The sequence below is a fragment of the Euprymna scolopes genome, chromosome 31, assembly GCF_053919585.1.
Source record: "Euprymna scolopes isolate OS-2025 chromosome 31, ASM5391958v1, whole genome shotgun sequence".
Taxonomy (NCBI): domain Eukaryota; kingdom Metazoa; phylum Mollusca; class Cephalopoda; order Sepiida; family Sepiolidae; genus Euprymna; species Euprymna scolopes.
In genome coordinates, this window is record NC_136512.1 from 13,852,592 (window position 1) to 13,875,914 (window position 23,323).

Here is a 23,323-nt window from a genome sequence, read left to right on the forward strand (position 1 = left end):
ACGACTCTCACTCCATACCCACACTTTTGATGACCTTGTGTCTAACTTCTCAGTAAAATAAAAAATTTTAATTACACCCTGTACCGCTCATTTTATTGCATTAAAAAAGACCTTCCTGTAGTCAATTTAGATATAGTCATACATCTAAACCAGTGGTTCTCAACCATTTTTTACTCGTGGACCCCTTTTCCCTTCTTTTTATCTTGGTGGACCCCTTCATAACAATTGGTCATAAGACTATCTTCTATTTTTCACTCATATAAATTTTGAGGTCTTAATAATCAAAGAAATATTATATAATTAAGCTTTATTTTTAAATGAAAACTAATTTAATGGGGTAAACCTGGAAAATAGAAATATTATAGTTAAAATAACTTGAATGATTGAAAAAAAAAAACTATACAAAATTACAGTAGAAATTAAATATTTAACAATAAAAACTATTCTGAGTTGGTTTTCTTCATGGGCCACCAAAATATCGTTGCGGAACCCCATTTTATGTTTTGCCTGTGGACCCCCCCCCCCAGAAATATTCCATGAACCCCTAGGGTCCATGTGGACCCCGGTTGAGAACCCCTGATCTAAACAATATGATATAAATGCAGGAGTGCCTCAAGGGTCTATCCTTGGACCTATTATTCCTAATATTCATAAATGACCTCCCTGACAAAATTGTCTGTGAGATGGGTATATATGCTGATGACACCACACTCTATAACTGACACAACAGGAAAACAAATGAACACATATCTAAAGAAATGGCAGAAACACTAGAGGATGACCTTCAATCTGTAGTGGAATGGGGACAAAAATGGATGGTCACATTCAATGCTGCCAAGACTAAACTTGTTTCCTTCAATAATTACAAGAAACCTTCTCTACCACCAATAGCAATGGTCAAAGACTCTTTATCTGAGAGTACATCTTTTAAACTCCTTGGCCTAACGTTCACAGGAAACATGAGTTCGAATAATTACATTGAGAGCATTGCCAGGGCCGCTACAAAGAAGGTAGGTTCTCTCTACCGTGTTAGAAAGCTACTAACACCCGAAAATATCCTGTACCTTTATAAGGCCACCATTCGCCCATGTATGGAGTATTGTTGCCATATTTGAGCTACTGCATCTGCTACTAGTCTCTCGCTCCTAGACAAGGTTCAAAAGAGAATCGCCAACCTAATAGGTCCTGAACTGTCATCTAAGCTTCAGCCTCTGTCCCATCGACGAAATGTAGCATCCCTCTGCTTGTTCTACAAGTACTTTAACAGTGAATGCTCTGACGAACTGCAAGCACTGGTACCCCCTCGACGTAAATACCTCCGACAAGCAGCTAAATCCCACCCTTTCACAGTAGAAATCCCTAGATGTAAGAGAGCCTTCTACTCCAGTAGTTTCTTCCCCAGAATCGCTAGACTTTGGAATTCTCTTCCAGGTTCCTGCTTCCCCAACTGTACTGACATACAGGAAGTTCAAGTGTAACGTAAACCGACATCTTGCTGCCCAGCTCCTCACATAGTACCCCTGTAGCCTAGGTCCCTGATAGTAGCCCCCTACATCAAAGTGGCAATTTGCCTTGTTTGGGGTCAAAACGTAATAAAAAATTTTTTTTTTTAAATTTGAGTGTTTAGATTTCAAATCTGAAGTCGGTTTTTGCCTGGAAACTTCAGATTTTATGCTATTTGGCATTTTTATTTACATTTTTTATTTTTCGTTATTATAGGAAATTTTAATATCAGCCGCAATTCTTTTGTTCAATTGAATCTTAAAGCGGCAAGAAAGTCATTTATGTATATTAAGGCAATAGAAACAAAACATTAAAATGTGATTATAAAGTATATTACACTATTATTGGTTGTGCCATATTTTCTGATAGTGTTTCTCAGCAAACATCAGTTTCTATCTGAATGAGTATTTTATTAAAGAAGGAATTTACGTTTGTAACTTCTGCGTTTGTACACTTCATCTCGGCAATCTTGTTTAATGCTCCAGCAGTAGTCAGCCTTCATACTTTTGTTTCAGTTGCCTTGGTAGCTTTCTTCCATGATCTTGATCTTGGTCTTGGTGGAATCGTTCTCCTTGTTCATCACTCACAGACCCCAGGTTGTCAGGAAACTTATCAAGGTGGCTGTTCAAAAAATGAAACTTGATGCTCATGTTGCATCTGAGGTCATGAAAAACGAGAATTCTGTTCTCAAGTTTATGGTCTTATTGTTTCCAAGGAAGTTTTGAATGACTGCGTTCACTGCCTTATTGTTTCCAAGGAAGTTTTGAATGACTGCGTTCACTGCCTTATTGTTTCCAAGGAAGTTTTGAATGACTGCGTTCACTGTCTTATTGTTTCCAAGGAAGTTTTGAATGACTGCGTTCACTGCCTTATTGTTTCCAAGGAAGTTTTAAATGACTGCGTTCATGGTCTTATTGTTTCCAAGGAAGTTTTGAATGACTGCGTTCATGGTCTTATTGTTTCCAAGGAAGTTTTGAATGACTGCGTTCACTGCCTTATTGTTTCCAAGGAAGTTTTGAATGACTGCGTTCACTGCCTTATTGTTTCCAAGGAAGTTTTGAATGACTGCGTTCACTGCCTGACTGCGTTCACTGTCTTATTGTTTCCAAGGAAGTTTTGAATGACTGCGTTCACTGTCTTATTGTTTCCAAGGAAGTTTTGAATGACTGCATTCACTGCCTTATTGTGTCCAAGGAAGTTTTGAATGACTGCGTTCATGGTCTTATTATTTCCAAGGAAGTTTTGAATGACTGCGTTCACTGCCTTATTGTTTCCAAGGAAGTTTTGAATGACTGCGTTCATGGTCTTATTGTTTCCAAGGAAGTTTTGAATGACTGCGTTCACTGCCTTATTGTTTCTAAGGAAGTTTTGAATGACTGCGTTCACTGCCTTATTGTTTCCAAGGAAGTTTTGAATGACTGCGTTCACTGTCTTATTGTTTCTAAGGAAGTTTTGAATGACTGCCACAAAGGATAAACATGCTGCCTTCTCTAAAGCGGTCATCTAAGCAACAAACTGATCATCATGAACTAGGGTTTGAATCTGTGGGACATCAAACACACCTGCTTTGATCTTCTCAAATGATAACCCTGGTAAAGCTGTGATGTGTTTGAAACCTTCACCTTCGTTTTCTAGTGCCTTGACAAATTGCTTCATCAAACCTAATTTGATGTAAAGAGGAGGAAAGATGATCTTATCTCTGTTTACAATTGGGTCTTTTGATGATATTTGGCATGCCTGCTTCAAGGGTATCACAAATAGGCTGGTTCTTCTCGACATAATGTCTGTCTCGTGCTCGATTGTCCAACATACAGAGGAAACATGGAAACTTGGTGAAACCTTTCTGTTGGCTGAGAAGTTGACCATCTTTAAGTCTACACAAATAATCCGATTGTGCTCATGATACTTTAATGTCTATGACCATTCTCATATCATCATAGTCTTCCCGCAAATGCACTGAGTGATCGACAGGTACTGCTCCATAAACATTGCAATTATGTAAATGAACACACTTTAGACTGCGTTTTGAATTGTCTAAAGAGTCTCAATTCAGCAGGACTACATTAAGTTACACCTAGTTCTTTGAGAAGCCCTGGGGGTGTCATGGCAGTAAACAAACTGTCTGTCTTCTGAAAAGAACGTCACAAAAAACTGGTCACAATTTGTGAAATATGAAACTTTAATAGAGTGATCAACAAGACTTCTGCCTTGTAATCTTGATGCCAAAACATCTGCTGCTTTCTTTGAAAAACCCAAATCCCACACTAAATCATTCAGTTCATCCCGGGGAAGAGGCTGGGGGACGACGAAAAAGGTTCAGTATCTGGAGAACACTCCTCCGACAATGAACACTTTTGTGCCAATTCACTGTCAGAACTTTCTTGCTCGTTTGTATCATGTCCAATGTCTTTATCATCCATTGAATTCAAGCCTTTGAAAACTGGAACAGGAACTTCTTTAGATTGTGGAGCAGGCTGAATAGCCAAGGGAATGTTCGGATATAATGTTGTGTCGGTTTTTCTTCCCCACACCTGATGTAGAAATAACAGTCAGTTACATGGTTGGTGGGTTCACACCAAATTATTGGAACTCCAAAAGGCAGCTCTTTGTGTTTTCCTCAAAATTGTGGCACACAACATGAGGAGCCCATTGCTTGTCTTAATCACCAAGATGAAATTCAAAATATGCCTTGTAGGTACGCTTAACGAACAAGAATATGTTACGTCTCTGACGATTGAGTGTGTAGCACCCACATATGGAGCAGAAGACATCAGGCTTGTTTCTGCAATGATGTCTCCTTATGGAAACCATGTTTGAACTGAAACAAAAGAAGTCAAGGGGGGTAAAAAATTTGCACCCAGTTTCAATTGGTAAAAAATTTGCACCCAGTCCCAATTGGTAAAAAACTTTGCACCCAGTCCCAATTGGTAAAAACTTTGCACCCAGTCCCAATTGGTAGAAAATTTGCACCCAATCCTAATTGGTAGAAAATTTGCACCCAGTCCCAATTGGTAAAAAATTTGCACGCAACATTCACTTGAATTTTTCATAAAGTAGAATTCTTGTGACTAAACAAGCATTTCGGTTCATTTCCTATCTATTTTGCTTCCAAACAATGTATTATGAAACTCGTATTCTTGTTTACATTCCTGAGCATCCGCATTTTAAGAAGATAAGTTGACACAAGCCAACAAAATTTGGTCAATATCAACTTTAGGGGCGTCTCATTTAAAACCTCTGGTTTTCCTTTCCTGTTTAATCCAAACATATTATTACTTCATACACTGTCTGATGCTTTATTCTATTCTAGGAAATCACTGTTGCACGAATATCTGAAGGATTTATGTCTGTACTGGGTGTTATATATATATATATATATATATATATATATATATATATATATATTAAGAATTGATTATATAATGTTATAAATTGAATTTAAAAAAAAAATTCTGAATGCTGTAATATTTTAAGTTATAAATTTATTATTTTTTATGAGAATATCTTGTCCTTTTCTTTTCCAGTTTTAACAACTAGTCCTTTACTTTGCCATGTTTAAGCTTAACCATATTACTTTTCATGCTCGCATTTTTCTATTGTAGTCCATGATTCTTCCAGGCTTCCAATAAATTCACTTGTTCTTTGTTTAATTTCAGTCTTATTTTTTTGCCCCCATAAACACATATGCAATAACAATGTATGGCACTCGTCTGCTTTCAATAAAATCCCCCCAATTATCTCCCTTTCATGCTTTCATTCTTTCTGTTTCACTTGTTACTTCTCTTTTCTGAATTAGTAGCAACAGTAGTCGCTGAAGCGACGTGGTTCTTATGGAAACCAGTCATAAAAAACATTGCTCACCTCCTTACATATTTTTATGATTTCGAACATCAGAAAATTAATCATAATTTTTGTTTTATCAACGAAAATTGAAAATTTCTTTTTCACAATATAGTTGAGAAGGTGATCTATAAACTGTAATAATTGTTTGAAATTTGGTTGAAAAATGAGTGAGCGGTGAAGCTTTAAAGCAGTTCTAAATGACTGAAACTGCCACTTAACCATATATTCAAACACGGTAGTGTTTGAATGAGATATATATATATATATATATATATATGTGGACATGAAAATGTTTATACATGGTTTAATTCCCTCCACTACATTAAAGACCGATCTTGTTTCTAACTTTTCTCTTTCATGGAGGCAAGTAAGTATGAACATTTGAAAATTATATTTCACGTTGCTTGCGTGATGTTGCTTTGAAAAATTCCAATAGAAATCAAGAATCGTCATCTAAGGAGTTAATAGAGATTTCCAAGTTTCGCCAATAAATTACGAGACATGCAGAAGACAAATTATGGCAACAATTCTTTCGTTTTTCCTTTTTTTTTTTTCCTTTTCTTTTTTCCTTTTCTTTTTTCCTTTCTTCTTTTCCTTTTTTCCTTTTCCTTTTTTCTTTCCTTTTTTCTTCTTTCCTTTTTTCTTCTTTCCTTTTTTCTTTCCTTTTTTCTTCTTTCCTTTTTTCTTTCCTTTTTTCTTTCCTTTTTTCTTTCCTTTTTTCTTTCCTTTTTTCTTTCTTTTTTTCTTTCCTTTTTTCTTCTTTCCTTTTTTCTTCTTTCCTTTTTTCTTCTTTCCTTTTTTCTTCTTTCCTTTTTTCTTCTTTCCTTTTTCTTCTTTCCTTTTTCTTTTTTCCTTTTTTCCTTTTTTCCTTTTTCTTTTTTCTTTTTTCCTTTTTATTCTTTTTCCTTTGTCTTTTTTCCTTTTTTTTTTTTTTTTTTTTTTTTACCTCAAGACAGATTGCCACTTCCACAATATCCTACAGGGATACTATGTAGGGAGTTGTGCAGCAAGATGTCTGTTCACATTACATTTAAATTTCTGCAAGTTAGTACAATCAGGGAAGCAGGAGACAGCAAAAAAGTTCCGAAGTCTAACAGTTTGTGGGATATTTGCAAATTCTGACCCATTTGACAGTTTACTTTCGTAGATTTCTAATTTGTATCCGTTTTTGAATAAAAAACATCACCGCCTCCCTCTTCAGCTTCCGACTAGTTCTTCGCCTTTATTTTGTTTCTAATATTTTGTAAATATGCCAATTAATTCTGGTTTATCAACATTCATTCCCTATTCGCAGTCTTCCTTCCCCCCACAAAAGAGCACTTATCCTACCACTAACTCTGAACTAATCCTAAGTTCATATGGCACAAAACCCCGCTAAATAAAAAGAATGAAAGAATAATAAAGAAAGGTTGAAATTCGTGTTATTTGGATTCTTCAATGTTCTCATCTTGAGTGGCGTCATTATTTGGGACCGCTATCCAGTCATGGCTGATGGAACAAGAACATGCTACCTCCGTGAAGTAAATAAAGGGTTCCATTCAAATTCTGTCCAAATTTCTAACTTCGACAGAAACATTCCCGAGTCCGACAAGATACACCTGAAGAAGGTCAAAGGTTACATCGACCGAAACGTTGTGAAAATAGCACTCAAGATGGGAACACAAGTCTGAATAATACAAATAACCAATCCTCATCTAAAAAAAAATTCAGGTATGTATGGATGAAATTAATTTTAAAAAAAAAAAAATCCCCCATTTTGACAGTCTCCCCCCCCCCCTCCAAACACATTAAAATAAAAAAAAAAAAACCATTGACTTCTGGACAATCAAAAAAAGAACATGAAATAAATTTTTAAAAATATGACAAGGATGATGATAGGATGCAGTTGACAGAGCAACGCAGCTGCACTCATGCTATCTACTTTGCCTCGTTTTTTTGGTCCACAATCTTTAAATGTTCAAATTGTTAAATCTACTTATTGGACGACAACAAGGAGTGGTGCAGATTTGGTTTCTTCATCCTGTTTCATTTTGAGTAATTGACGTTTACACTTGAAGATCTCGTTTCTGGAGGTTGAAGGTTCAATCCTACATGCAGGAGACTCTTAAAAATACAGTAACAAATTACTTAGGACTTCTATCCAGTCATGGCTGACAGAATGAGAGCATGCTACCCCTGTGGATTATATAAAAGGTTCCATTCGAAATTCCATGAAGATTCCAGAGTATAACAAGATAAATCTGAAGAAGGTTGGAGGTTACATTGATGGAAACATTTGCGAAAAAAATATTTAAGATGAGAATTGGAATTCAAAGAATCCAAACACGCATTTCCATTTTTAATTTAATTTTGTTTTTTCTCTTAAACTGGAATTTCTTGTTCATTTTTTATTTTTTTATTTTAAACAGAAATTATTTGTTCCATTTTAATTTACTTTTGTTTTCCTCTTAAACTGGAATTGCTTGTTCATTTTTAATTTAATTTTGTTTTTTCTCTTAAACATATATTTTGTGTTCATTTTTTTTTTTTCTCTCTTAAACATATATTTTGTGTTCATTTTTTTTTTTTTTTCTCTTAAACATATATTTCGTGTTCGTTTTTTTTTTTTTTCTCTTAAACAGGAATTATTTGTTCGATTTTAATTTATATTTGTTTTTTTTTCTCTTAAACTGGAATTGCTTGTTCATTTTTTAATTTTTTTTCTCTTAAACAGGAATTGCTTGTTCAGGGCGACCAACTGGACAATATTGAACGAAGAACTGATGAGATCACTACCATGTCGAACTCTGCCCAGAAGCACATCAACAGTATAAAAAGTGTATTTGGTGGCATCCGGAACTACTTTAGTCGGGGTGGGGACAAACCAGCCTCCACAGATGCTGCTACCCAGCCATCTCTCCGCCAGAGTCAACTGAAGGAGACTGTTAGCAGAGTAGAACGGGAACGCCCGCAGAATCCAAGTGTCGATTACAGTGGCCTACGAGATGATTCTGCAGCTCCGACAGATTTAGATAGCAAGTTTCTGGCTGGGAGTCGTAGACCCGATGTGCAAAGATCGGAATATATACGGAGGGTGACTAACAGCCAACAAGAAGCAAAAATGGAACAAAATTTAGGTAAGCGATCATCAGTCCAATGTGAACAAGTTCTAATTGAATCGTCCCCCTAAGTAATCCAAGTTACAAAATTCCCACTGTTTACTATGCTAAAATCACAATGACTAATGTATTCCTATTAACCCTTATCCTCGAGTGGCCTCTGGGCCTTGATAAGTGGTGACACCCATGTAAAAAAAAACAAAAAAACATACACAAACGCATGCCATTCACTCTGGCTTGCTCCAGAGGGAGAACTGTCAAGATAATATTAACGTGCTTGTGTAGATTGGTAATCTTTTAAACCAACACATTTCAGGTGAAAACATTATTAGGTACTTATGTGACATGTCGAAATTAGTATAAAATCCAAAAGTTACGGAAACTGATCCAGCAGATGTGCTTGATGTATTTTTAAACAAAAAATCATCCACAGTTACATTCTGATATTCAGCATTTAAAATGGCGAACCCTTCCCCCTTCATTTAAGTCAAGGGAGATAAGTCAGTTTATCATACTGAATTGGTCGCACAACTCCTCCACATTAAAACATACGATAAATCGATAATTCGATAAATTCTAGTTGAACTTGTAATTATCGTTCTGCTGGATCACTTTCGTAAATTTTGGAATTTATACTAATTTTAACATGATCTGTAAGCGTGTAATGTTTTCACCTGAAAGGTGTTGGCTTAAAAGATTACTAATCTACACAAGCATGGCATAATCATGTCGACACACCGGTTCTCATCAGATCACCAAAGTTAAGTAACATTGAGCCTATTCATTACTAAAATGGGTGACCAATTTGGGAATTCCAGGCGCTGTATGTAAGAGGACGTCAACACCTCCCTGCAAGTGTTGCAAAAACCTAACATCGTCACCTCACCTAACGGGGATATACATGCGACTGGGGACCGTTTGTGAATTTCATGCTCCCATGGAATTTCCTCCTTTGGCGGAAGCCAGTTAAACCCGATTAGGGTTAGTGCCGTTTCACATATATATATATATACACACACACAGAAAATGTCTCCATTCTAACACTTACACAATTTTTGTAGGAAATTTTGTTTTTCGATAATTTAACTGAAACCCTTTGTTTAATTATCATTTCAATGCTAATACTTTAAATTTATTGGATTAGGGATCCCAGGGATATTTTAAACTATTAAAATTTTAGTCTTTTTGTATATACTGGGTGCGGCAGAAATATCTCCCACATTTGACATCCGATCTTCCCAGTCTATTTGCCTATTCACATTTTGCTTCTTTGCTCAGTTTGTGAGTCCTGCTCGATGAGAGCAGCTTAAAACATGGCTCAGAACGGTTAAGCAAGATACTGAATTGATTCTGGGTCCGATAATCTATGGTGTTTGTCCATCGGAACCGTGACTGGCTGTCGATAGTATCAGCATTTTGTATAATAAGGGTGCGGCAGAAATATCTTCCACATTTTGGCATGTGATCTTTTCAATCGCGCTCATGCAGTTTCTGAGCAATTATTAATTTGCATGAATGGAACTGCATATGAGTGTTTAGGATTCTTCTGCAGGAGAAGTTGCTGTGCTTTATCAAATACTAGCCTGGGTGCCTGGTGTTGCCCGGATGTTTGAAGGTGCATGTGTTGAGAAAAAAAAAAGTGGTAGTAGGCAGGCAGGCTCTAAACTACTGCGAAGGAGGAAAAGAATGTGAAAAAAAAAGTGACGTCTTTGCTGTTGCATCCATCGCCAAACAGGAAGTGGCAAAGGTTTAAATTAAGGCTAGTCTTTCGAAAAAAAGTGAACCCTTCCCTGTAGAAAAGTGCCCAGTTGAGGGTGAAGGAATTAATGTTTTTGGTCAGTTTTTTGATATTTGTCGTCTGAAGGGTTGAGCTTCAAAACGATACCGATCTCATGAAAATCCATCACCTCTGTCGAAAGTTTTAGACATACATACAAACATACATACATTTAAACAGACAGGTGAGATTTATATTATAGATTAGCTGTGTATAATTAGTAAAGCCACTAAAAACGTTTTAAAATAAGTTAAAACACTAAAAGATTATCTGACTAGGTAACTTATCTTGCTTTTAGTAACATTTATTTGGTGTTACATCAATTTTTTTTTTTTTTTGTTACATCCCATTTTTTTTGTTGTTACATCCTTTTTTGCTTTACCTGTTCACATTTCGCTTCATTGCTCAGTTTGTGAGCCCTGCCCGATGAGAGCTGCTAATCTTTGTAGACTAGAAGTTTCTAATCATCTCTGTCAGCGTTGCATCCTTAGTGTACCCTGGCAGCACCTCCTGCTGAACACGGTGGTCCGAGCGCAGTGCCACATCACCTCCCTTTTAAGCGTCAACAAAGCGATCTCTTCAGATCTCCTCGAGGCTGGAAGAAACGATACAACGGTCAGCTTAAAACATTGCTCAGAACAGTTAAGCAAAATAGTAAATTGATTCTGGGTCTTACAATCTATGGTGTTTGCCATTGGAACCGTGACTGGCTGTCGATAATATTAGCATTGGTGATATATTGCCGAGCTTGGTCAGCTTTCGTGGGAGATGCGATGAATTCATTGTAAGGGGCCAGCTTAAGATGAAGAAGTGAGTTGCATCTGAATACCCCCCACCCCCAAAAAATATCATTGGAAGAAGCCAGCTTAACTGATCCGGGGTAAATTCTGCCTCAACACAAGACTTTCTCAGTTCATAGACAGGAAGTTTGTTTATGGTATTTGTAAGCATTGGTTATACAATAATTACTGGTCGATTGAGAAAAAGTTTTTGTGCAAGAAGTGTAAGACAATGATGGATGAAAATTCAAATATGGAGAAAGTGTGTCTGAACGGCAAAACAACTGAAAAGTATTGTTACCGTGGTGATACTATTGTAGTACAGGGTGTAGCCGATTCTTAGATTTTGACAGCATTAACCCAGGATGGGTTGAGCCAGCTCCTTTTATATAACCCTGGATGAACACAAACCACACACGATAGTTCACAGTGGCCACAATAGTTATAGGCAGTCAGTCCCGAGACTAGCAGTAAACACCATAGATCTATGGATCGCAGGTAGGTTTGATATCAGTTTTGAGGATGTTATCAGCCATCTCAGTCAGTGACTGGAAAGTTTTCTTATAATGGTTAAAAAAAATAAAAAAAAAAAAGGAAAAAAAAAAAAGAGCGTTGCCTTCGTAGCATTAAATGTCACCATCCATTTATGGCCTTTTCAATTACAGACTGAAAATCATTTTCTAAGAATTCAGTCATTGCCGTTAATGTGTGTCTGATTTGCTCTTGTGTCAAATATAGATCATGGTGCGTTACCTGCAAATACACTTATCTCAGATACGATTGCATCAGGGAGATCATTTATGAAAATTAAAAATAATATAGGTTCAAGGATTGACCCCCACCCGGCAGAAAGTAATACCTTGCATGACGAAGAGAATGGGTGTATTTTGCATCATGGATGATGGATTTCAAATATTTTTTATGTCTTCGTCTTATAATGCACAAACAAGAAACAAAATGTTGAAAATTTGTTTTTTTTACCGGAATCTTTGAGTAATTATCATTTTTATTAATTTTTTTGTATTCATTCATTTATTTATTTATATTTATATTTTTTATTCATTTATTTATTTATATTTATATTTTTTATTCATTTATTTATTTTTTATTATTTTATTCATTTATTTATTTTTATTCATTTTTTATTATTTTATTTTTTATTTTACTCATTTTTATTTCCATTGATTTTTATTTGCATTCATTTTTTATTTATTTTTTATTTATTATTTTATTCATTTATATTTTTTATTCATATTTTTATTTTATTCATTTATTGTTTATTTTACTCATTTATTTACTTTATTTTTTAATTTATTATATTTTTATATATGTAATTTTTTAAATTCAATTTTATTTATTTTTATTTCATTTATTTTTTATTGTTTTTTAATTTATTTAATTGTTTTAAATTTATTTTGTTTGTTTATTTTATTTATTTTAGTAATTTATTTTATTTCGTTTGTTTAATTTCATGTCATTTATTTTCGTCACCTTTACAGATATGATGGCGGGTGGACTGTCTCGTTTGAAAGGTCTGGCAATGGAAATGGGCAACGAAATAGAAGAACAGAATCTCCAACTTGACCGCATTAATAACAAAGTCGATATTGCAGACAACCTCATTCAAGATCAAAATAAACAATTGCGAGGAATCTTACGGAAATAAAAAAAAAATTAATAAAATTAAAAAAAAAATGTAGCTTTCAAGAATGATAGAAATACTGTTGTTGATGATGATGATAGAAATACTGTTGTTGATGATGACGATGATGGTGCTGGTGGTGACTTGTTAAAAGAACAACAAAAATTGGGTGAACATCATTCCTTACGTTTGGTTCACTCTTACATTGTTTATTTCTCCCCCCCCCCTCTCTCACACGCTCTTTCATCTTCAGTTTACTCACCCCCTCCTCCCTCTCTCTTTCTCTCTCTTTCTCTCTCCCTCTCTCTTTCTCTCTCCCTCTCTCTTTCTCTCTCCCTCTCTCTTTCTCTCTCTTTCTCTCTCTCCCTCTCTCTTTCTCTCTCTCCCTCTTTCTTTCTCTCTCCCTCTCTTTCACTCTCTTTCACTCTCTCTCATTTTCTTTGGTTTGTCAGATTGTTTTTACATTAAGGTAAAACGAAAGAAAGCTACAATCCTATTTAAAAGCCAGACTGCAAAAATAAAATAAATATTTCATTTAAAAATACATGGGAGCCTCATAAAAATATTTCGGACCAAGTAAAGATTAGATACGCTGTAGCAGAAGACGAAGATTGGCAAACAAACATTTCAAGTGACACCGGTTGTTCGACCTTGACATTGCCGGTGGTTGTTTGTAAACACGTCAAATAGCAGACATGGTCGAATGTTCGCGAGCAAGATTTTTAAAAAATATATTTACAAAATTTTTAAGATTTAAAAGAAAAAATATACATTTACAAAACGTTTTTTTTTTTTAATATTAAATATTTACAAAACTTTTAAGGATTAAAAGAAACTTTTTTTCTATTTACATAAAACTTGTTAATGTAAGTAACAAAACGAACGTATTTAAACAAAATATATGTAAATAAATGGGTGTCTTTCTGAGTGCTTTTTTTTTTTTTTTTAAATATATTTACAGAACTTTTTAATAAAACTAATAATAATTATAATTATGATATAAATAAATAAAAAGAATGAGCTACATTAATCACAAAACATTTAAAACCGATATAACTGAGAATTGAAAAAAATGAAAAATTTTTAAATAACATTATTTGAAACAAATTTTTTAATGGAAGAAACAAAAAATAACTGACTTGTTCGGATGTTTGCAAATGTTTTGCGGGTTTTTGCGACCAAGATTGATTTTTATGCACAGTGTGTGTGTGTATGTGTGTGTTTCTGTGTGCGTTTTTAATACAATTCAGTATTATTGAAAGTGCGATGTATGTCGGTGGTCAGTGAAGGAGAAATCCTTCTAGACCAAGGCAATTTGTATGCATAATAAAATCACAAGTACAAGCAACAAGTATAAACAATCGAGATTTAGAAATATATTATTTTATTCACGTCTTTTTATGACTTTTCTTTTTATAAAGATGAAATGTAGTATCACAAGATATAAATCTTTATAACTTTTGTTTTTATTAAAAAAAAACTTGCTATTTGCTTACTTCTCCACAAGGGCAAATTAAATACAAGTCAGTTTTAGCGTCCGAAATTCTCAGTTAATGTTTTGTAATTAATAAAGCTCTTTCTTTTTATTTGTTTATTTTTATTATAATTATTATTAATTTTATTAAAAAAGTTGTGTGAATATATTTAAAAAGAAAAAAAATGCATTCAGAAAGGCACCCATTTATCTAAATATATTTTGTTTAAATACGTTTGTTTTGTTACATTAAAAAAGTTTTGTGTAAATAGAAAAAAGTTTTTTTTAATCCTTAAAAGTTTTGTAAATATTTAATATTAAAAAAAAATGTTTTGTAAATGTATATTTTTTTCTTTTAAATCTTAAAAATTTTGTAAATATATTTTAAAAAATCTTGCTCATGAACATTCGACCATGTCTGCTATTTGACGTGTTTACAAACAACCACCGGCAATGTCAAGGTCAAACAACCGGTGTCACTTGAAATGTTCGCCAATCTGTGTCTTCTTTACTTGGTCTATTTCTTTTTGTATGAAGCATTTGAAAAAATATTTGAATTTTTGTTTTTTCATTCTGTCTTTTTAATAGTTTGTGCTACTGGGGGGGGGGGGTCAAGGCTCGAAGGCCGCTCGAGGATAAAGGTTAATGAATGTAAGGTGGTAGTGAAGTAATCATTAATGATGTAAATTGGGTGGAATTTGATTATTTATGAGGACAACCGAACTGGAATTTGTTTACATTAGATTTGAAGGCTACCATGTTGTATTTATTCATTTTTTACTACTTTTTCTTTCTTTTTATTTTTTTCATTCTTTTTCTTTCTTTTTATTTTTTTCATTCTTTTTCTTTCTTTTTATTTTTTTCATTCTTTTTCTTTCTTTTTATTTTTTTCATTCTTTTTCTTTCTTTTTATTTTTTTCATTCTTTTTCTTTCTTTTTATTTTTTTCATTCTTTTTCTTTCTTTTTATTTTTTTCATTCTTTTTCTTTCTTTTTATTTTTTTCATTCTTTTTCTTTCTTTTTTCACCTTTTCTCTCCTTTTTCACTCTTTCTCTTTTTTTTTAACTTTTTCTTTTTTTTTTTCTCTTTTTCTCCTCTTCAATCATTCTTCTAATAATTTATTTTCCTAAACTTAAAAATTTAAAAACATCTAAAGAATCTCCCCACCATTCCACTTTCTGAATCACCGGATGTTACAATCTTCAAACTGTTTTTGCTGAAAACCATAAAAAAAAACTTTTTTTTGTTTTGTTTTTTTTTTTTTAATTTTTTTTATGGCGAGATTATTATGAAATGCTGATTCATGCCACCATTTCAACGACTTAAACTTAAATTAGCATTCTTGCTAAATTTGGGTTGAATTAAGAATTTAATTTTTAAAGATTAATTTTTTTTTAAATTTAATTTATTTCTGGAAATGTTTCAGAAAATTCAATTTAAGCAACATCGTTTTGTCGTTTTTGTTTGAAACGATCAAATATATCAATTTTTTTTTTTTCTTGAAAAATTTTTTTAAATTTTTCTTTTCAATATTCATCAGTGACAGAACATGCGTTCCTGAGATGAGTTTATTAAAAAAAAAAAAAAAAAACTACTGATTTTCTATAATCCTTGAAGTTAAGCAATATTAAGACTGGCCAATATGTAGATGGGTAACTGTGGTATTTTAAGTTTGTTTTTTCTTATTATTTTGATGCTTGTCCAGAATTTCCTCATGAAAAAAAAAATCTTTATGATGTATGTAACAGTGATAGAAAGAAAATATCACACACCAAAAATCACATAAATTAATCAAGTAATTTTATTCTTAAATAATAAAAAAAGGTTAAATTTTATGGCTAACTACAAGTGACATTATTTTCAAAACAGATTGAAGGAACAAGGGAGATAACTCCAAATCGAGATCTTAGAAAGCCATTCTTAACATGCTGAGGGTAGGAGGCATTAGAAAAACTGAAACTCACTTTAAAATGATTTTTCTTTTATAAATTATAAAAATACTTGATTGATTTGCGTGATTTTTAGTGTAGGATATTTTTTTACTGTCACGGATACGTACATCATGTAAATGTTCCTTTTTTTTATTTTTAGAGGGGGTGGGAGCTTTCTAATTTTTTATGATCAATGAAAGATTTTGTTTGTTTTTTTTTGGGGGGGGTCTCTCTCTCTCTCTCTCTCTCTCATATATATATATATATATATATAACTTGCAATTGAATTCTATTTCTACTGTTAAGAATATTAATTTTTTTTTTTTTTTTTTTTTTCAATCATTGTACTGCTTGTCCTTTCCTTTCCAAACTAACCAGTTCTCACTAAAAAAAAAAATGAAAAAAAAGAAATGTGTTTATCAAGGGCGACTTTAAACCTGTCTATACTAGACCTTGTGACAGCTTCCTCTCGTAAGCTGTTCCATGGAGCGGAAACATGGACAGAGTTCCGCCTTTCTTCTATTGAAATGAAAATTGAGACCTCTTTTGTGGAGATCATAATTTGGCATAAAGAAGAAGAACTTTTCCAAAAGTAAATTTAAATCAACATTTATGATCTTATAAAATCTGATCTGTTTACATTCTCCGCAACTCGAGTGGAACGTAATCATCCAAAGCTCAACCTGTAGCTCGATCAGCAACATTCAGGGTCACGCTACAATAAAACCCAACACATGACAAATTATTGGTGTAAGTCGTGTGTGTGTGTTATGATATTGCTGTTGAGGAAAAAGACCCCTAACACTGAGAATAAATTTTGGACTCTGTTGGTGATCTCTTCAGGGCCAAACTTTGACTGGTCCACATCTGCTCTGGTTCCTGAACATTTGAATCAATAATGCCTTCCAGATCCCAGAAATAAATGACCGTGAAAGTGACAAATCCAGGTCTACACTTCTTCTGGTTAACCTACGAACACTGTAAACAGATTAATAAGAAACCTAAGTGGTTCTGTTTTGTTTAACTTGTAATAAAAAAACAAATAGAGTTCTAATATAGTGAAAAATTTATTTTGAGAGAAAAAAATGGCGGGTTATTAAATATTTTTTTTTCATTTTTATTTTTTTATCTTTTATTTACAAAATTTTTTTTTTTTTTTTTAAATAAACAAATGAAATGTTTTCCCTATTTGTCAAAGCAGGGGTCTTTAAAACCTAATTGATCCCTAGATTTTTTCTCAGAATGGACTATATCCATACTACTTGGCCTTCGGGACAAGATCAAAGTGTAGTATCTGTTCTTCAGATGCTGCACTTCTATTTCTTGTTCTCTTTCGGTGGAGGAGAAATCCTTCACGACTGAGACAATTTTTATTTTTGTACCTTTTCTCCACATTAAAAAACGACCCTGGTGTCTAACTCTGTCCCGTGGGGAGGCATAGTAAATAGGTACATCCATCTCTCTATCACCGTTTGATCACCAAAAAAGATAGCACCTGATTGTCAGGGCGCCGTTCAGTCTAGGAAGTTCAATAGATTCTTGCTCCCTCCATTATCTCCCTCCCTTTATCATTTCCCCCTTTTTTTCTGCATCATTTCCTGAACATTCTCAGAGGGGAGAGGGAGAGTCCATAGTATCACAAACCTATACAAAAAATTTAACTATCTAAAACAAATATGAATAAAGTTAGACTTGAAGCCCTGAAGAAACAAGTAACATTGTCGAACCAGATTAATCCACTTTAGATTTTTCTGATCTTTACATAATTTCACTTATAATAGCTCTACATATGTATTGAGCACTTTTGAAAATTTATTATATTTTTAGTTCAATACATTTGAACATATATATATATATTTATAATTTTTGTGTTTTGATTATTTTTAAAACCGTAATCTATCGATATGCATGTTTCAAGGGTACTGTCTCTCATCAGGATAGTTTGACCATGTTTATCTACATCCAAATAAAATAAGAGTGATTTTCTAAGTAAAAAACGAGCTTCGAGGCGAAGGCGATACTTAACCGTATTTATCGTTTAAAAATATCAACAAGAAATATATATATAATATATATATATATATATATAAACTTAAATAGATTTCCATAGATTTCGACATATGAGGTCCCGCCACAACAGGTTGTTTGGAAATCCACTCAAATGATTTGTTTATAGTGATGAAGGCTGTATGTAGAACCAATCACACTTTTTGGTATGACTGCTAACCTTTGTCAGTGCAGATGACTTCCTCAGGTTTTTACATCAGTTTCCTTTTTCTAGATGCATATTTTGATGAAAACTGGGGATGCATCTCTCCTAGTTAATTAATGCACCCCCAAATACCAATCTGGAAATTTTTACAATTCAGCGTGGTACATGCAACGCCTGGCCTTCCCAAACAGTCGCCCATCTGGTACTGGCCAGGCTCATCATTGCTTAACTTCGGTGATCTGGCAAGAACCAGTGTATCAACGTGATTGTGCTGTATAGATATATATTAGTCAAAGTAAAATTTATATATATATATATATATATAAGTAGGTTGTAGTTTGCTTGAAGCATTGTTGAAGAAAATTATAAGATAAAATTAAAAGCCAAGAACAATGCGAGATTTTTTTTTTTTATAGAGTAAAATTAAATGCAAACAAAAGAAATAAATTTCTTTTTTTTTGTTGTTGTTTGTTTTTTCTTTTTCACACAAATTTTAACTCTAAACAACAGTAATTTTTTTTTTTCTGTTGTATTCAATGGTGTTGTAAATCTCTATATTTCAGACTTATTAGTCCATTTTCAAGAGAAGACAGCGGAAGACACACTCTTCTGAAATATATTGAGATTTACAACACCATTGAATACAACAGAAAAAAAAAAATTACTGTTGTTTAGAGTTAAAATTTGTGTGAAAAAGAAAAAACAAACAACAAAAAAAAAGAAATTTATTTCTTTTGTTTGCATTTAATTTTACTCTATATAAAAAAAAAATCTCGCATTGTTCTTGGCTTTTAATTTTATCTTATAATATATATATATGTATATATATATAAAATAAGACTGATAAATAAAAAAATGTATCCATTTTAAATGTGGAAATTGATGAATCGCACAGGTAAGAAATTCATTTTTATAGTATGAAAAGGTTAGTAATTGCAATTAAGAATAGGAAATTGGATCAAATGTTTGTAACATGTCTTCTTCCTAAGATTAAGGGTGGTGGTGTTTGATCAACACTGCTGTGGAGCCATGATGTAATATACTGTTTTGTTTTTAAATCCCTGAAACAGTGTTTCATGGTAAACAACTGATGATCCCTTGAAAAATAAATTATTGGTATTATAGTAAATTCGAGAGCGAGTTGATGCAGTGATTGCAGGTGATTAAATGACTTACTGACTAGATGGTTTTCTAACAAATGATAAAAAATATATTTATTTTGGTATAGATTTAAAGGTTAAAAACTTCAAAGATATATATATATATATATATATATATAAATATAAACTTTTATAGTCAACTAATGTGTCGAAGCTCACACAAGCCATTCATGCTAATAAACCAGAACAAATAATGAGGGCAAAACTCGAGTCTTGGATTTCCTGTTTGTGGGCTTGCATGGCTTGTGTGAGCTGCGACGTTGTTTGACTGTGGAAATAATTCTATCTTCTCATATTCTGAAAATTCTAATATATATATATATATATATATAAAATCAGGATTCCATACAAATTTCACTGTTCTTGGTTTGTATAATTTTAGTGTTGATAATATTCCTGTTGAAATAATAAATGTATATACGAGAATGATACAAACAATGAATATTAGACACTCTGGAATCATCAGATCTAAGACTAAGTTTGAATTTGGACAGTGTAGGGAGACGTGTGCAGAACAGTAGACTGTTAGTTTGAACAAATAGATGAGAGTTCTTCGGTTATTTTATTCTAATTGTCATAATGAATATATTAGCAGCAGGAGTTTTTTTTTTTTTTTTTTTTTTTTCTGCTTTCTATTGGTTCGCTCACCTTTTGTTGCTTTACTTCTTTTTTTTATACAGCTTTGCAAAATTGTTTTTTAATTTTTATCAGTCTTCTTTTTTTCTCTCTCCCTCTCAGTCTTTTTCTTGTTAACTGCAAGGATTATTAAGGGATCCCATATGAATATCGAGCGTGTTTGTTTTCAAACATCATTTTGTACATTGGCAGTATTCATTTATTTTAAGTTTTCTGTTAATTTTTTTGCTTTTAATTCTTTTTAAATTGTGTATCTTTAATATTTTAGTAAACTATTATTTAGTTATTATTTTTAACTACAAAAAGATTTTTACTTGTTTACGTTATCTTTTATACATTTTTTTTTTTTTTTTTTAGGTAAAATAAATTGAGGTCCAAGTAGTTATGTAAAGACGAGAAAAAAAAGGTTTTTTTTAAGGGGTGGGAGAGTAATTAAAAATAAAAAAAAAAGTTTAAATTTATTTAATTATTCCAAAAATTTTATTTTAATTTTATTTTATATTAGAAAAATAAAAGAAATGACGCAACTTTTTTTGTTTGTTTTATGTTTATTTTTAAACACACACACACACACACACACACACATATATATATTTTAAGTGAGGATAATTTTTATCATTCGGATTGCTGTTCTGATTTTATTTCATAATGTGCCAATTGACGTAACCTCCAAATTTCACCAGTTGCATCTTGTTAAACTCTAATCCACAAGAAACCATGGTGCAATGGATAAAAGTGCTGAGTTAAATCAGTTCGAAATGACATTCTTTTGGGGGTCAAAGGTTCAATTCTCAGTGCAGGCAAAATTTAAACTAAAAGCAAGAAATCTTTATAGATTAACTAATTCTGTACAAATTCCCAAGTTCAACATAGAAATTTTAGAGTTCTACAAGATGCACTTAGAGAAGGTTGGAGGTTATATCGGGCAAAACGTGAAAATAACATCCAAGATGAGAATAGAAGTCTGAATAATCCAAGCAATACACATTATTTGTTAATGAATATTTGAAAATTTTTACGCAATTTTCTTTTCTTTTTTGATTTTTCTTTTTTCATTAGGAAAATAAAAATATGGAACTTATTCAGATTGGCACTTATGGCAGCAATTAAAAGTAAAGAAAAAGAAAAGTCTGTGTGATGTACTTTCCAGTTTCTTTTAATGTCGCACATAAGACCCTGGTACTTTGCCATATCCCTCCCTCAGCTCCATCTAACCTAGCACCACTAATCTCCATTAAGGCAGCTTCTTTCTCTCTTGTCTTATGTCACTATCTTAAGTTTAATAGCTTTGATTTTAGAGTATGTAACTGTAGGAATTACATAGTCATAGTCGATGATGCACAACTTATTTCCAACTGTTCTTTCTGGTATACTAGCCGGGGTGTTCGGAGGTGTGTGTGTGTAGAGCAACAAAAAAAAAAAAAACGTAAGTGACGTAGGTTTAGGGGATGACTTTCGAAAATATTGTCAAAAAAGCGACCCCCCGTCCCTGTAGAAAAGTTCCCAGTTGAGGGTGAAGGAATTAATGTTTTTGGCCAATTTTTCAATACAAATATCGAAAAATTGGCCAAAAACATTAATTCGTCCAAAGGGCCGAGCTTCAAAACAATACTGATCTCGTGAAAATCCGTTACCTCTGTCGAAAGTTTTAGGTAGACATACAAACATACATACATATATTTAAACAGACAAGCGAGATTTATATAATAGACTAGCGGAGGTGCCCGGGTGTTTGGAGGTGTGGGTTGAGCAAAAAAAAAAAAAAAAAAAGTGGTAGTAAGCAGGCAGGCTCGAACCCGTATCGTGAAGGAAGAAAAAGAACATGAAAAAAAAAGAGTTGGTAATTAACTTTTGCCCAGGTAGAGGATATTGGCACAATGACGAAATAAAAAAATTTTTATAAAAAGATAGAGAAGTAGGATCGAACTCAAAAACGTACGATAATTAGTTATCCTCGCTAACCATTATGCCAAAGAAGACAGTGAATTTATAGAAGTCGACGCAGAAATGAAAATGACTTTTAAACCTGGCCTGGGGCCAGTTAAGCTTTCCGCTTTCTATCGTAGTATCTATTTGTTTCCTCCCAAGGTCGTTTATAATGTGGGGGGAGGGGAACCAGCTCCCCATAAAAAGTGGGAACTCTAGCAGTGTCCAAATAGATAGTAATTGTCTGATATGAAGGGTTTTCCCCACATTGATCAAAGCGAATTGCCTTCTAGATGTCCCGGTCACGAAGGCTGAGAAGCGGTTTCTTTTGTTTCGATTTAGTTTTGCTTTATTTATACAAAAAAGATGAACAAACGCGAAAGAATGGAAGAGGGAATTTTATAGAAGTCGATCAAAATAAATGTAAAGATGATGTCCATTCGCAAATCATACATATTATAATCTAGGGAGTATATAAAAAGTCCTCCAAAATAATAACCCTCTCAATAACCCCCCCCCCAAAAAAAAAGCTTTTCTTGCACATACAAAAACATGCGCCGCCCTTTTGCCTTTTATATATATAGATGTTCTCAGAACATTTAGTATTGTGAACCTTTTACAGATGGTCCGGTGGAAATATTCACACACTCCATTGTTATATTATGAATAAGCATATGGTGGCGAGAAGGAACCGGACAAACAATATGTATTTAAATTTTGAATGACTGATTTTTCAATCGTTTATTTATAAAAACAAACTTAACGAGAAAGCAAAACCAACAAAGTGTTCAAAGTTCAATGTGAGAATGTTCAGGAAAGAAGATTTTTATCGTAAAGTTAATGTTTGGAGAGAAAAGTCAGGCGCTAATATGAAATTGTGATGAAATAAGAAGTGAAAATGTCAATTCTCGCTGTTGGTGTTTCCACGTGGAGAAATTGATGGATGATGCGTGCGTGAAAGTGGGTTTAACGTCGGGCGAGGAGGGGAATCCGATGGAGCCGATAATTATCCCATGCTGCAGATCCGCTGTGATCCTGGGCGACTAACTTTTTATTGAGTTCATTTGTATTAACTCGACGAACATCTTTGTCTTAGTGCCGCCATTATTGACTGTCAAAGCTGCTGCTGATTTTCTGGTTTATCATGTAAATAAAGAGGGATATGCGAATATAACACATTAAGTCACATTTCACAGCAGAACCTCACAGCTGGATGTCAGATGGTTCATACTCTCCACCTCCGTGTGGTAGAGCCTACGATTGTCATTGTTGAAACCACCCAATCTTAAAAGCATAACTTATCAATAGGGTTGTGACAACAGCATATTCTTTTCATTGTTTT

At 33.2% G+C, this 23,323-nt stretch overlaps 1 protein-coding gene across 1 annotated transcript in view; it reads left to right on the top strand.

Moving 5' to 3' along the window:
• Nucleotides 1–13,169, top strand: part of LOC145255628 (synaptosomal-associated protein 29-like) — a 30,195-nt gene extending 17,026 nt beyond the window's left edge. Inside the window, exons 2-3 of the mRNA XM_080114155.1 lie at nucleotides 8,060–8,462; nucleotides 12,500–13,169. Of these exons, the coding sequence (XP_079970281.1) occupies nucleotides 8,060–8,462; nucleotides 12,500–12,666 (570 nt within the window). The 3' untranslated portion in view covers nucleotides 12,667–13,169. The remainder of the gene's footprint in view (nucleotides 1–8,059; nucleotides 8,463–12,499) is intronic.
• The last annotated feature ends 10,154 nt before the right edge of the window (nucleotides 13,170–23,323 follow it).